This window comes from Pseudopodoces humilis, chromosome 3 (genome assembly GCF_049639895.1).
Source record: "Pseudopodoces humilis isolate 2021_Gansu_Grassland_sample_001 chromosome 3, ASM4963989v1, whole genome shotgun sequence".
NCBI classification, from domain to species: Eukaryota; Metazoa; Chordata; class Aves; order Passeriformes; family Paridae; genus Pseudopodoces; species Pseudopodoces humilis.
This window is the reverse complement of record NC_142202.1, coordinates 111,027,679-111,042,742: the sequence shown is the minus strand read 5'-3', so window position 1 is coordinate 111,042,742 and position 15,064 is coordinate 111,027,679. Positions and strand designations below refer to the sequence as shown.

Here is a 15,064-nt window from a genome sequence, read left to right as displayed (position 1 = left end):
GACCTTTCCCTACAATTTTCCCCAACTTCTGCAATTTTATGGAGTGTGGGTGGGTCTTGGTCACACAGGGCTCGAGCACAGGTGGTGGAGTCCTGAAATGCAAGGAGAAATCGCTGGATCCTTGATGCCCTGTCTCTGCTGTCAGGAAGAATGAGGTGTGTGATATTCTGCATTAGCAGATTTGGGTTCCCCTTCATGGAATCCCCATGTGATTTCCAGATGCTCAGATGTGTCTCTGCCCTGTGCCTTTTCTGATATTTAGGATAAAACGTGGGTGTTGTTGCTTCAAACACCTCAATCATCCTGTGTGTCCAGCTGCTACCTGAGCACCCTGTGCTTTGGGCTGCCTGAATGATCACATTTGATCCATCTTAGCAACAGCTTCCTCCTCCCTAAAGAGGAAGGGAAAAGACAAAGCCAGGCATCTCCAAATGTGCCATGGAGCTGAATTCCCTGACATAAAGCACTCTGTGCCCCACCAAGAGATATCCAGAGCAATAGATTCAATTTACCATGGAATTAACCCTAGCCTTGTAGCCCCACAGTTTTTCTGTTTTCATTCACTTGGCACATCACCAGCAAAACTGGACCTTCAGGGACAAGCACTGGGCTGAGCTAAATCCCATTAGTGACCTAAACTGGGAGGTGGCTGTCTCATACTGGGATGTCTCAGGCACGGGGCAGGATGGGTTCTGCACCCTGACTGGGGCAGCACTAATGCCCTGCCCATCCTAAGCAGAGTCTTGTTTTCCTCGTGGTTTGAGATGCAGAAACTCTGCAAATCTTCAGAGTCAACACTTGTCAGAGTCCATGAAAGGCACATCCAGCCCCCTGGGAAGCTGGGACAGTGTGGGAAGCGGGCCGGCAGTGAAATCATCGGCGGAGCACTGTCCTTGCTGAGGCTGCTGCAAATAAACAAAGTCCCCCTGAAGTAACAATCATTCCCAAAGCTGCAGGATCACATTCCCCCAGCTGTGCAGAGCCAAGGGCTCCTGGCTCCCAGCAGGATTCCTGTGTCTCTGCTCCTGGCAGGAGGGACCTCACTGAGCCCAGCCTCTGCACCCAGCTGAGCTCCTGCGCTTCCCCTTGGGAAGGATTTAAGGGGCTGCTGAGAGCTGGAGGAGCAGGAAATGGACTAAACCAGGTCCCCAGGTGCCACACCTATGTGGCTTTTAAACCTTTCCAGGGATGGGGACTCCATCACTGCCCTGGGAAGCTGTGCCAGGGCTGGTCAACCTTTTGATGCAGAAATTGTTCCATGAATTTTGTACTCTCGACTCTACCAGCCCAGATCTGTGCCAGGATGTGGTGCAGGACTGCAGAACAGGTGAATATCCCTTGTGGCTGAGGAGCAAGGACTCCTTTTGTCTCTCCTGCATATCATCAGAGGGAATCAGGAGTCAACGATTTTCACTTTCTGCTGTCGCTGGGAGCAGGGACCAGGTTAGATGGGGCATGGAGCAGCCTGGTGTAGTGGAAGGTGTCTCTATCCATGGCAGGAGGTGGAACAAGATGAATTTTAAGGATCCTTCCAACCCAAGCCATTCTGTGATTCTGTGAAGGAAGAAGTGAATCTTTCCAGCTTTAGTGCATTGCCTCTGCACAGCAGCTCCCAAGGGAACTGGCCGTGGACAGTGACAGGGAAGCTACACCACGCTCCCCGCAACAAATTAAACTGTGACTGGGGCTGAGATCCACTCATTAGCTTAATGACAGGGTAAGAATTAGCCCTGGCAGCTGAGATTGTCCCTGTCTCTGTTTGAAAGGTGCAGGAGAGTTTAAAGGGTTGGTGGGGCCTGGAAAGGAGATCCTGTGGGAGCAAAATATTTAGGGTGCAACCACACTGGCAGCCAGGGCAGGTCTCCTGTTCCCTGCTGACTCTCAGCCCTCAGACACCCCCTTACAGATGTGTTTGTCATCAATTCCTGGATTTCCTTCTGCAGGATTGTTTGGCCTCAGTGCAGCTGCCTCCACACCACGTTTGGCTCCTTCCTTGAGCAGGCCTGGCCCTGTAAAAATCCCACACAAACCCTAAGAGGGTCCCAGGCACACCAAGAACCCTCTCAGTCTTGTGCCACGTGAGCCCAAAGCTCCTGGGCTGCAGCCTGGCCTGGGCAGTATTTCTGTCTCATTGAAATTAAAACAACATCATCACCCTCAACAGCAATAATGGAAGTTAATAATAGTAATAATAATAGTAACAGTAACAGTAATAGTAATAGCAATAGTAATAGTAATTGTAATAATAATAGTAATTAATAGTAATTGTAGTAATAACAATAGTAATTAATATAATAATAATAATAATAATAATAATAATAATAATAATAATAATAATAATAATAATAATAATAATAATAATAATAATAATAATATAATGTTGTCATCATTGTCATATTCTTCCTCACAGACTCACAGAATCATTAAGGTTGAAAAAGATCTCTTAAGATTACCGAGTCCAGCCTTTGGGCTTGATGTTTATCATCATTATTTTGCAACTTAGGGCCACATGGGTGCCACAGAGGAGCCAGCAGAGCCATTTCTTTGCCTTTCCCTCGAGGCTTCATTGCCCCATTGAAGATGTCCCAGGGCTGTTTCTCAGTTGTTCCGCTCCAGGACTGATCAAATCAAAAGGGCTTCTCGATTTGTCTCCTGCCTGATATTCATGGTGAAGGAAAGAGAGTCAGAAGAGCTTCCTCTGCTGAGAAGACCACCACATCAAATTTGAGGTTCCCTGGCTCTGCATTTAAGCCACCAGGTTTTTCCATGAATTTTACACTGCTAGATCTGGTCTCTGCAGGGAGGGAGTCCCCTCAAAATGATTACTGGCACTTGGAAATAACTTTAGGCTCTTCCAAATTCTGCTTGTAAAGATTTATGATCACTCCAACAGAGCAATTATCCATGGAGGTGAGGGGTTTTTTTGCTGCTTTTTATAAGTGCAAATGGTTTTCAGGCACAGTGTAAGGAAAACTGCTGGTTCTGGGATGGAGGAACACCAGCCAGTGAGGATTTTTATGTTAATAAATTTTTCCCTCACGTGCAGGATTTGGGTTTCAGAGTTGTTGTGGATGGCCCTGCTTCTTTTTATGGTCGTGCATGAACAGACACACACTTTTAAACATGTATAGCCTTGCCTTTTCATTAAAAAACATCAAAAATGGGCAGTTTGTCAGCCCAGGTGACATATCAGAACAGCCAAGCGGGCTTGTAACGACTCACTCCAGAAATATGACCCAGACAAAAGGGAAAAATCCCCACTGCTAAGCTAAATTGAATCACACTGACTCAGGCTGGAAGTTCTGCTCTGCAGCAACACCTAGTGATGCTTTTGTGCACTAAAAACCCAACCTCTTTGGAGCTTTAGATTCTCACGGAGGGAACAGCAGGTTGGAGTGGTGGATGGCTGAGCAGTTGCCTGGAAGCCCAAAAGGGACAAGATTCCAGATGGGAATCTCTAGATCTGACTTGGCCACAGTCACAAGTTTGTGGCTGAACAAAACAATTCACCTGAACCCACCTTCTGCACCCCCCAGGTTGAACCACTGACCTTGGCACAAGGTTTAATAATGTTTAATCCAGAGAAGAATGGCTTTAAATGGCTTTAAATTGATAGAGGGTTGTTTTAGATTTGATGTTAGGAAGAAATTCTTGGCTGTGAGGGTGGGGAGGCCCTGGCACAGGGTGCCCAGAGAAGCTGTGGCTGCCCTTGGATCCCTGGAAGTGTCCAAGGCCAGGCTGGATGGGGCTTGGAGCAACCTGGGATAGTGGAAAGCATCTCTGCCTATGGCAGGGGGTGGGACTGGATGAAATTTAAGGTCCTTTCCAACCCAAACCATTCAGATTCACCATGCTGAGTTTGGCAGAGCTCAGATGGGAATATGGAGCTGTGAAAAAAATCATCCTGACCTAGGGAGCATCTGATTGCTCTGCCTGGAGAGGTGCTGCTGGTCCCCACAGTGCTTCCATGGGGCTGTTGGCCACGGCACAGGCAGCTGTTACTCCAGCAAGCCTGCACAGGACCAGTTAAGCTCTGATGAACTTTTATCCTGTCCCCTGGCCTCGAAGAGAGGGAAGTGTGGTGCAGCTGTGAATTCTGGGGGACTTGCCCTGGAAAGGCATCAGCCAGGGCTGGTTTGGAAAGCCAGGGCAGCCAAGGGAACATTCAGCTGGGCCCTGACTGGGGGGCAGTTTGTCCTCACAGCTCCTTCTGTCCTTCTCCAGATGCCTACTCCCTGTCTGTGAGAGACAACGACTCTGCTCACGGGGACATCATCAAACACTACAGGATCCGCTCCCTGGATGGGGGGGGGTACTACATCTCCCCCAGGATGACTTTCTCCAGCCTGCCAGAGCTCATCCATCATTACAGCCGTGAGTTGTTTGCCTTCCCTCATGGATCTGTGTCCTGGAAGAGAGCAGGGACAGAGGGAGGATGGGCTTGGGAGACACCACAGCTGCTCTCATGGGCCAGGTGTGATCCTACAACCAGAACCCTGGTTTCCATCCCAGGGAATTGCAAGGGGGAGCTCTGTCCCCAGCCCTAAAGTCAGGGAGTTTCCAAACTCCTATCAGGAAAGGAAAGAGGTGAATGCTGTCAGGATATGCAGGAGGGATGCATGGGGAGCAGGGTTTGGAATAACTGGGCAGGATAATTTGCTCCTCTATGGCTCCTTTGAGCTTTTCCCTTTGACTGGGACCATTCTGTGTGCCTTGATCCCCGTGGCTGAAACTTTTCATGAAATCATAGAAGTATAAATGTTGGAAAAGCCCCCTAAGAGCACTGAATCCAGCTGTTCCCCCCTGGACTGCCAAGACCACCCCTAACCCATGTCCCCACCTGCCACATCCACACAGTTTTTAAATCCCTGGAGGGCTGGGAACTCCACCACTTCCCTGTGAGGTTGTGGAGGTTTCCACAGGTTGATTTTTCCTGGCATTCATGGATGGAGAAGGAGGTTTCCTCTGCCATCCCACTGAACTCTCCTGTGCTTTGTCCTCATCCAGAGAAAGGGGATGGGCTGTGCCAGCGCCTCACAGCTCCCTGCACATCCCTGGTTCCCCAGAGACCCTGGGCCCAGGATGAGTGGGAGATCCCTCGGGAGGCCCTGAAGCTTGTGAAGAAGCTGGGCAGCGGGCAGTTTGGGGAAGTGTGGATGGGTAAGTGGAATCCCCTCCATTCCAGGAAAAAAAGGCTTAAGGAGAGAAAATGGAAAGCTCTTTTATTTCTCTAAGGCAAGGCTATCCTGGGGGTGGGGATTCTTGAGGACAAACACATATTTATGGGTACACTCACAGGAGTAGCTGCAGAATTGCTGGGAAGGACTGGGCAGCTCATGTTTGCACAGATCAGTGGCTGAGCAAGGGCTTCACAGGGGATGTGTGTTGAAGTCACTATTTACTCTTCTCCTGGGATATGCACTCATTCTTCCTGGGAATCCTGGGCACAACTGTAGTGATGCCAGTGATCCTAAGTCACACCCAGTAGGGTACCTGGGTGACATTTTCCCACTTTTTCTGCCTCCCTGTTCCACTTTTTACCCCAGATTTCCATCCCTGATGCCTTCCTGCCTTCTGCTAATCAGCAGGAGAGGAAGATGGGGGAGCTCAGCTTCCTTTGCCACTCTCTTTGTGGTTGCTGTCTGCCTTGGAAATTGAGATTGTGGACAGGGCTGGGCTGAGTTCATGTGCTGTCTGCACAGTCCTGCCTTTTTGGATGGCATTTGGATGATTTGAGAGCCCAGCTGGTGGGAGGCCCCAGGGGTTTCACCCAGAATGGGTCTGGGAGGGTGGTGTGAGGATGGGCTCAGGGCAGGGATGATCCCTGGTGCAGCCTCATGGACTGAGAGCTGTGGCACGAGTGTCCCTTCTCCTCTCACACCTGCTGGCACTGACAGTTACCTTGTGTTCCTTTATGAGGGATTCAAGCTGTTCCTGTGGTTTTCTGCTAGAGGAGCTCTTCCTCTCCTTATTGCACGACCCCACAGAGCCTGCAGAGAGCCCAAAATTCCCCCAAACGTCACAATCTCTCTGCAGGCTACTACAAGAACAACATCAAGGTGGCTGTGAAGACCATGAAGGAGGGCAGCATGGATCCTGACGCCTTCCTGGCAGAGGCAAACCTGATGAAGAAGCTGCAGCACAACAAGCTGGTCCGGCTGTATGCCGTGGTCACCAAGCAGCCCATCTACATCGTGACAGAGTACATGGCCAATGGTAAAAACCCTCCTGGAGCTCCTGGCTGGGCTTTTGCAGAACCAGTTGGGTGATCTGGCCAATGCTCCCTTGCAGAATGAGGGTGGGCAGGAGGGGTGGTACCAAATGTGCAAGAAAGTGACCCAAAAGTTTGATTCTACTACAGAGAGAGACTCTCTGGGTGATGAAAAAATCATGGTGATGCTCCATTTAAAGAGTATTTAAAGTTCTCCTCTCCACTGTTCTCACTGGAAGTTTGTTCTCCCCTCATGGTGAAATTGTCCTTTCTTTTGCCCCTCTTGTTGATAAGTTTAAACAATGAATGCCCAGCGGTTTGCAACAGATCCATGCAAAAACAGAGGGGAATTTGGGCTGCTTGGGAGCTTTCCTAATGGAAGATGCTGCAGTGGACACCCATTCTGGTTCCTCAGATTTTCCTTAGGATGGAGGCAGATTTGTTGCATGTATTCAGAGAAGCACCAGGGAAAACAAATTTGTAGATTATTCAGAAGAGTTCCAGCAGTCCCTTCTCTCCTGCAGGGTGTTTGCTGGATTTCCTGAAGACAGAAGAAGGAAGCCAGCTGAGTCTCCCCAAACTCATTGATATCTCTGCTCAGGTCAGTGAACAGTAGCTGGATAAAGGATCCAAGATTTGTTATTGCCTCAGTGTGGAACTCCTGCAAGCCTGAAGTCAGTCAGAGCAAAGATTTCCAGGAGAAAAACAGCTCCTCCTGGTGTGTTCTCCTAGGGATTCTCCTCATCTCTCTCGTGTCCATGTGCATATCAGTTCTGTCCTTAGGGCAGCCCTCTGATAGCTTAGTGCAGGGCTAGAGATCTGGAGTTTGGGGCTTTTGGGAGGGTGGTTGAGTTTATTTTGTACTGATATTATTTATTTTGCTTTTCACCCTTACTCAGCAGGAAATAAAGTGTTTTTTTTCTTTTTACCAAAAAAGAAGAAGAAAAAAAAAAAAAGTTCAACAAAGAGACTCCCAATGAAGCAATTCTGCCCTTCTGATGATGAGGCATAAAGGATGTCCTGACTCTCAAATCTGGGAATATTGTTCTTTAGGAAAACAAACTTTTAACTTTTAAGCATCTCCAGCCTGCAAATCTTAATAGTTGCAGCTGCACTGTAACATTTTTGTCCAGAAGTGCCTCTAAACACAAATAGGGCAAAATTAGGGAAACCACATGAAGAATGAGAATGGCAAAATCACTGCATTTTGGTCCCAGCCAGCTGTTGACAGAATTTGGCTCATCCAGAGCAGAGTTGGGCTAATTAGGAAATATTGGGGGAAAAAACCCTGAAGCATCAGGCTGAATAAAGTTCTGGGATTTATCCACAAAATCACTCAGCTTCTCTTGTCAAAGTGGATTTGAGGAAACAACATGTAAAGGTTGCTGGTTCCAGCCCTTATGTAGAGTTACTTTTTAATGGATTAACAACTGGAGAATCTTAATATTTGAGGAGATGTTTTATGATAGTGAAAGACTTTCCTTCTTGCTTTAATCGGGATGAAAAGATTTTAATTCTTTGAAGAAGTGCCACCTTCTGTAATTTTTACTTTGACCTGTCAATAGGGGTGCAGAGGAACCTCTTTCTGTTCCTTCCCTCTTCACTACTGATAAATTTTCCGTATCTGCAACTTCATCACTGTTGTCTGTGAGACGTTATGGGGACAAATTCACCCTTCCTGTTCAGGGTATTCAACTTAATTACTTCCTTCCTTCCCTCCTCTCTTGAAATCCCCACTTCCCTCCCTCCATCCTTCATTGTTTCATTCCCTTCTTGAAAATTATAGCCTGTGGTTTGTGTTAAATTCCTGAGGATAAGGAAAATGATCCCAGTTAATCCATATCACAGAGCCCTTGGGTTTAGTGGGAGCATTCCCTAGAAATTGGCAAGATGCATTTCTGTGCAGGAGGAAATTGCTGAAGCCAAAGCAATCTCTGGGTGACTCAGAGCAAAGATTTTGGTCAATGTTACAGAATTATGGAATCATGGAATGGGTTGGGTTGGAAGGACCTGAAAAATCATCTCATTCCACCCCCTGCCATGGACAGGGACACCTTCCACTATCCCAGGTTGCTCCAAGCCCTGTCCAATGTGGCCTTGGACACCCCCAGGGATCCAGGGGCAGCCACAGCTTCTCTGGACAAACTGCACCCCACAGCAGGACCAGGATAATTGAACACAGACCAAACCCCCACACCCCAATCATGCAACACCCACAGAAGTCACCCTCAGCATGGGGTAGGAAGGATTTTACCCATCCCTGAGGGGTTGGAAGAACAATTTCCATCCTTCCCTCTCCCGCCCCAGCACCACCTCCCCAGGGCAGGGACTCAGACATTCCCTGGGTATCTCTGGGAGGAGCAGCAGGGGGAAAGGGCAGTCTACTGACCTATTTTGCCACCTGTTTATCTGTGGTGTTGGGGTGACATTGCAGCCCAACAGGCGCCCAACCCTCTCGAGTGCATTTTTTGATCCGATGACATCCATGGGAGTTAAAATTAGAGCAGTCTGGGCCGAGGCACTCGATCCTGTGGTCAGTCTTGAGGGCAAATGCTTGAAAACACTCTGGGCTGGAACAGGCCGAGCACCAGCTCCTATCTCATTAACATCAGGACAGGAAATTACATCAATTCTTCCATTTTCCACTGCAGAAACCAGCCCTTGCACTAGAGGGGTGTTGACACAGGTTAGAAATGCAGCATTGGAAAGTACGTGTGAGTATCCTGTTTGAAACCACGTGTGAGTTCTGAGGCTCATGTGAATCTGCATGGAGTGGAAAACTGCTCTGCCCTCACCCACAGGCACTTAAAAGCTTTAATAGGTGCTACCCCTATAGGGTATAGGTGGCAGGGGCTGCACACATCCACTCACCTTCCCAATAAATCCAAATCTGAGACTCCACCTGGCAGCTTCTGTCTTCTACCAATCTCCCCTTTCAACCCCCAGCACTCATCAATGAAATATTGCTGCTGTCATTGATGGAGGCTCATCACACACCAGGTACCTCAGCTAGATTTTAGGAATAAATTCTTCCCTGGGAGGGTGGGGAGGCCCTGGCACAGGGTGCTCAGAGAAGCTGTGACTGCCCCTGGATCCCTGGAAGTGTCCAAGGCCAGGCTGGACAGGGCTTGGAGCAGCCTGGGATAGTGGGAGCTGTCCCTGCCCATGGCAGGAGGTTGGAATGAGAGGATCTTTAAGGTCCTCAGGTCCCTTCCAACCATTCTATAATTCTATGATTTCCTAGTTTGATGGTTTTGTGTTTTGTTTTGTTTTTTCCTTATCTTTATTCACATTTTTAACCTGGAATATTCATGACTAAAATCCCCACTGGAGAGGTGAGACTTGTGGCAGAAACTGGGAATCCAGTGATGTGGTTTTTGCTGCAGACACAGCTCAGGGCTGTGCCTTCTGAAGAGAACAGAGTGGTGCTTCTGCTCTGCTTCACTTGGCTGCTCAGGCTGGTAAAGATGAATATTTACACCTGTACAAGGGCAGTAGCTATTTATTTACCAGGTCCACCTGTCTGTCCATCCATCCATGGGGAACGGAGGCACATCCATGGAGAGATAGCAGCAACCCCGTAAAGATGCTGTGCTTTGTGAAGGAGGGTGAGAAGCAGCAAAGATACCCTGGGGAGGTGATGATGAGGATGGGCTCTTCCTCCCCTCCCAGGTGGCAGAGGGCATGGCCTACATCGAGCGCATGAACTTCATCCACCGGGACCTGAGGGCTGCCAACATCCTGGTCTCGGAGACGCTCTGCTGCAAAATCGCTGATTTCGGCCTGGCCAGGCTCATCGAGAACGAGTACCTGGCTCAGGAAGGTGGGTGTTCTTCCCATCCTCCTGCTCTCCTGCCCCCAGGAATGCCAGGACACCGGGCTGGCATCAGGCACAGGGCACCAGAGCTCGTGGGGCTGCTGTCAGCACCAGGCAAGAGACAGAAACACCCAAAAATCCAGTCCTGGGGGAGGCAGCAGCGCTTGGGGACTATAAAATCAATTGAAAACTGCAGAGGGAGATGAGAAAAAAGCTCTTTTTGTTCTGTTTGAGGGAGTCCTGCTGGCTCTCTAGTTGTTTGCTGGGGAAATTTGACCTCAGCTAATGAAAGCTGCTGCCTGTGGCCAGGTTTTCACAGGGTTCCATCCACAGGGAAAGAATTAACAGAGCTGGAAATCCACAAATCTGGATCCAGCAGCAGCTTCCAGGTGTGCCAGACAAACCAAACCACATCAGGTCCCTTCCACAGCAGAGGGACCACTTAGCAAACAATAAATCATGGAATCATTTAGTTTGGAAAAGACTTCTGAGATCATCCCTGTACTGAGCTCTGATTCTGAGATAAATCATTCAGATTGCAAATGGGCTCTACAGAGCATCAGGGAAAGCAGCAGAAGTGACTGAAATAAAATAATTAAGTCAGGCATAAGTGGCCCCTACCAGAAGATTTTCAGACTTTGGAAATCTGTTTTCTTCTAGAGTTGGGATGAGATAGAATTCCCCTTAAAGAATTCTCTGAGGAAAGGAAATTTAATCGGTTTTGTGAGCTTTTTAAAATAAGATAAGAAACAGTTTTTTTCAATTTCCTGTCCCCTGAATACTTTTTGCTACAAATAATGCCCATTTCAACATGCAAAACTATTTCAGGGTATTAAAAGATCCCAAATGTAATTTGGAAACTGCCACAAGGGGAACTTCCATTTTGCTGCAAATTTTTAAGGCAGTTTTATCCTTAAGAGGAGCTTTGATGAAATCAGTATAATTCTGTTAATAACCAAAGGATCTTCTATTCCACTGGAAAACAGTTTCCATCAGCAATTTTTCCAGCTAGCTTTGCTCTGGAATAACAGCTACCCTCTATCTGCTCTGAACAATTCTCACTTCATAGATTACATTTCCCAATTTTGTCACTCAGAGTGTGATGTGCAACAACTGAGGCACTTATTTCACACCCTGCATTGGATTTCCAGTCCTGCAAGGACGTGTATAAATAAAAATGTGGTTTCCTCTGCAGTGTAACATGATCAGTTCCCACTTATCAGGGTGGTTTTGCTGTTGGTTGTTTTTGGTTTTGCTTTGTTATTTTTTTTTATCTTAGCTAAATTGAAACTGCAACCTTATGGTCATTGCTACCCACAGTGGGTTAAGCAAGAACATGATGGACAAAATAAAATGGGGCTTATTTTGGTTTTAATAAAACTATGCACCTTCAAGGACTGGGGAATTTATATTTGCTGTAATATTTATGCATTTCTTCTAAAAACAGCCCCCTTCTGATAAGTAATTCCACAGAATCACACAGTACCAGGTTGGAAGGAGACCTCAAGGATCATCTGATCCAATTTTTCTTGGCGAAAGCCAAAGAAGTTTTATACAGAATAAAATCCTACGGTTGTTGTCCCACAATAAATCTGCCAAATTGGTTTTGAGTATTCCATCCAGCTCTGGGATGGAGCAGGTCCAGAGGAGGACATGCAGATAATCAAAGGGCTGGAGCCCCTTTCCTAGGGAGAACCACAGAATCATAATCAACAGCCCAAGGGAGCCAGGGATCAGTTTGGGGAATTGCTTGTGGGAGGTGAGGGAGATGCTCTAGCTCCAGGAGTTATTTCCCTTTGTTTCCTCTGGGACAGGTGCCAAATTTCCTATCAAATGGACAGCTCCAGAGGCCATTAACTATGGGGTTTTCACCATCAAATCTGACGTGTGGTCATTTGGGATCCTCCTGACAGAGATCATCACCTACGGCAGGATCCCTTATCCAGGTACGGGATCCCTTATATGGGTACAGGATCTCCTAAACAGGTACAGGATCCCTTATCCAGGTACAGAATCCCTTATCCAGGTGCACAATCCCCTGTCCAGGTACAGGATCCCCCAACCAGGTACAGGATCCCCTAAACAGGTACAGGATCCCCTATCCGTGTACAGGATCCCCTGTCCAGGTACAGGATCCCTTATCCAGGTGCAGGATCCCCTATCCAGGTATAGGATCCCTTATCCAGGTGTAGGACCCCTATCCATGTACAGGATCCCCTATCCAGGTACAGGATCCCTTATCCAGGTACAGGATCCCTTATCCAGGTGCACAATCCCCTAAACAGGTACAGGATCCCCTAAACAGGTACAGGATCCCTTATCCAGGTACAGGATCCCCTATCCATGTACAGGATCCCCTATCCAGGTACAGGATCTCCTAAACAGGTACAGGATCCCTTATCCAGGTACAGGATCCCTTATCCAGGTGCACAATCCCCTGTCCAGGTACAGGATCCCCCAAACAGGTACAGGATCCCCTAAACAGGTACAGGATCCTCTATCCATGTACAGGATCCCCTATCCATGTACAGGATCCCTTATCCAGGTACAGGATCCCTTATCCAGGTGCACAATCCCCTAAACAGGTACAGGATCCCCTAAACAGGTACAGGATCCTCTATCCATGTACAGGATCCCCTATCCATGTACAGGATCCCTTATCCAGGTACAGGATCCCCTATCCAGGTACAGGATCCCTTATCCAGGTGCACAATCCCCTGTCCAGGTGCAGGATCCCCTATCCAGGTACAGGATCCCCTAAACAGGTACAGGATCCCCTATCCATGTACAGGATCCCTTATCCATGTACAGGATTCCCTATCCAGGTACAGGATCCCCTATCCAGGTACAGGATCCCTTATCCATGTACAGGATTCCCTATCCAGGTACAGGATCCCCTATCCAGGTACAGGATCCCCTATCCATGTACAGGATCCCTTATCCATGTACAGGATCCCCTATCCAGGTACAGGATCCCTTATCCAGGTACAGGATCCCCTATCCATGTACAGGATCCCTTATCCAGGTACAGGATCCCCTATCCATGTACAGGATCCCCTATCCATGTACAGGATCCCTTATCCATGTACAGGATCCCCTATCCAGGTACAGGATCCCCTATCCAGGTACAGGATCCCCTATCCAGGTACAGGATCCCTTATCCAGGTACAGGATCCCCTATCCAGGTACAGGATCCCCTATCCAGGTACAGGATCCCCTATCCAGGTGCAGGATCCCCTATCCAGGTACAGGATCCCCTATCCAGGTACAGGATCCCCTATCCAGGTACCGGGTGCTGGGAATACGGGATGAGTGTCCAGGCACTTCCAAGGATCCCGTGTTGCTCCTGGCTCATCCCGAGGTGCTCACTGAAGTGTGCCCAGACACACACAGCTGTCTCCTGGAATCACAGAATTGTTAAAGTTGCAAAAGGCCCCTAAATTGGATTAACCCAGCGCTGCCAAGGCCACCACTGCCCCATGTCCCCAACTGCCACGTTTACACATCTGGCAAATCCCTCCAGGGACGGGGACTCCAGCACTGCCCTGGGCAGCTGTGCCAGGGCTGGACAGCCCTTCCCATCAAGGAATTGTTTTTAATATCTGATCAAAATGTCCCTTGGTACAACTTGAGGCCATTTCCTCTTATCAGAGAGCAGAGCCCGACCCCCCCGGCTGTCCCCTCCTGTCAGGGAGTTGTGCAGAGCCAGAAGGGCCCCCTGAGCCTCCTTTTCTCCAGGCTGAGCCCCTTTCCCAGCTCCCTCAGCCCCTCCTGGTGCTCCAGCCCCTTCCCCAGCTCTGTTCCCTGCCCTGGATATGCTCCAGCTCCTCAATGCCCCTCTTGTCACAAAAGGTCCTTCAAGCTGGCTTTCCTTCCCTCTGTTCTACCCTGCAAAGCCAAACCTAGAGAGGGGAACCATGGAGCGGACAGAGGGACGGAGGGGAAGCAGGACCCTGAGGAAGGGACAATTCCCAGATACAGGAACCACCGCAGCGCCTCCAGCCCTGCCCGGGTGGGAGCTGCTGGCAGCGCTGACCTTCCCCCTCTGGCTGCCGGATAACTCCTGCTGGGCTGTGTTCCCCTCCAGGGATGACCAACCCCGAGGTGATTCGCAACCTGGAGCGGGGGTACCGCATGCCCTGCCCCGAGGCGTGTCCCGGCGAGCTCTACAGCATCATCCTCAAGTGCTGGCGCAGCAACCCCGAGGAGCGCCCCACCTTCGAGTACCTGCAGTCGGTGCTCGAAGACTTCTACACCTCCACGGAGAAGCAGTACGAGCCCGAGCCGCAGCAGTGAGCCACGGCCCCGCCAGCTCCCGGGGACAGCGCTGCGGGACCGCCACCAGCGCGCTTCCCTTTCTCCCGGCCGTGCGTGGGGATGGGGAGTGAGGAGGGACACGAGGGAGGAGGATGCTGCCGGCTCGGTGGATGTCGCAGAGACTGAAGAGGCGGCTGAGAGATGTCACAGCTGTCTCCGAGCGCCCCGGAGGGCTGTACCCACCTGGCAGGCATCACCTCCGGGACGAAGGACAGAAGACTCCTTCGCGATCCACCTGCATAGAGAAAAACCTCTCAGCCCCGCAACTGCAGCTCCGGGGAGAGGGGGCCGTGGCCAGGGTGCTGCTGTTGGGGGTGAGGAACCTCTGCCCCGCTCTGATGGCCCTGCTGGCCATCCTCCACCCGCTCCGGGCCACGGGAGGCGCTGGGAGCGTGTCCCGTCCGCACCTCCTTGAGCCGCACCAGCTCTGGAGAGCTCCTGCCAGGTAGTGCCCCCGCTCTGCCTCAAGTCAGCAATAAAAAACTGGATGCGAGGATTTCCCATTCCTTTATTGAGGCGACAGGGTGTGAGCGAGCCCCTGTCCTCCCCGTGGCCACCCGGAGGAGGAGGAGGAGGAGGGAGAGGCCGGGGATGATGCTGGGGTGGTACCCGGGGAGGAAATGAGGGGATGCCCGAGGAGCAGGAGAGGTGTTCGTGGTGTGGCCACGAGATGTCCCTCCTTCCCAGCCAATCTGGACGGCTCTTGGGGAGTAAAAACT

At 49.8% G+C, this 15,064-nt stretch overlaps 1 protein-coding gene across 2 annotated transcripts in view; it reads left to right on the top strand.

Moving 5' to 3' along the window:
- BLK (BLK proto-oncogene, Src family tyrosine kinase) overlaps positions 1 to 14,806 on the top strand; it is a 46,624-nt gene extending 31,818 nt beyond the window's left edge. For both annotated transcript variants that reach the window (XM_088052537.1, XM_005528788.3), the window contains 7 exons: positions 4,225 to 4,374; positions 5,008 to 5,160; positions 6,037 to 6,216; positions 6,736 to 6,812; positions 9,884 to 10,034; positions 11,843 to 11,974; positions 14,116 to 14,806. In XM_088052537.1, the coding sequence (XP_087908663.1) occupies positions 4,225 to 4,374; positions 5,008 to 5,160; positions 6,037 to 6,216; positions 6,736 to 6,812; positions 9,884 to 10,034; positions 11,843 to 11,974; positions 14,116 to 14,324 (1,052 nt within the window). In that variant the 3' untranslated portion in view covers positions 14,325 to 14,806. The remainder of the gene's footprint in view (positions 1 to 4,224; positions 4,375 to 5,007; positions 5,161 to 6,036; positions 6,217 to 6,735; positions 6,813 to 9,883; positions 10,035 to 11,842; positions 11,975 to 14,115) is intronic.
- The last annotated feature ends 258 nt before the right edge of the window (positions 14,807 to 15,064 follow it).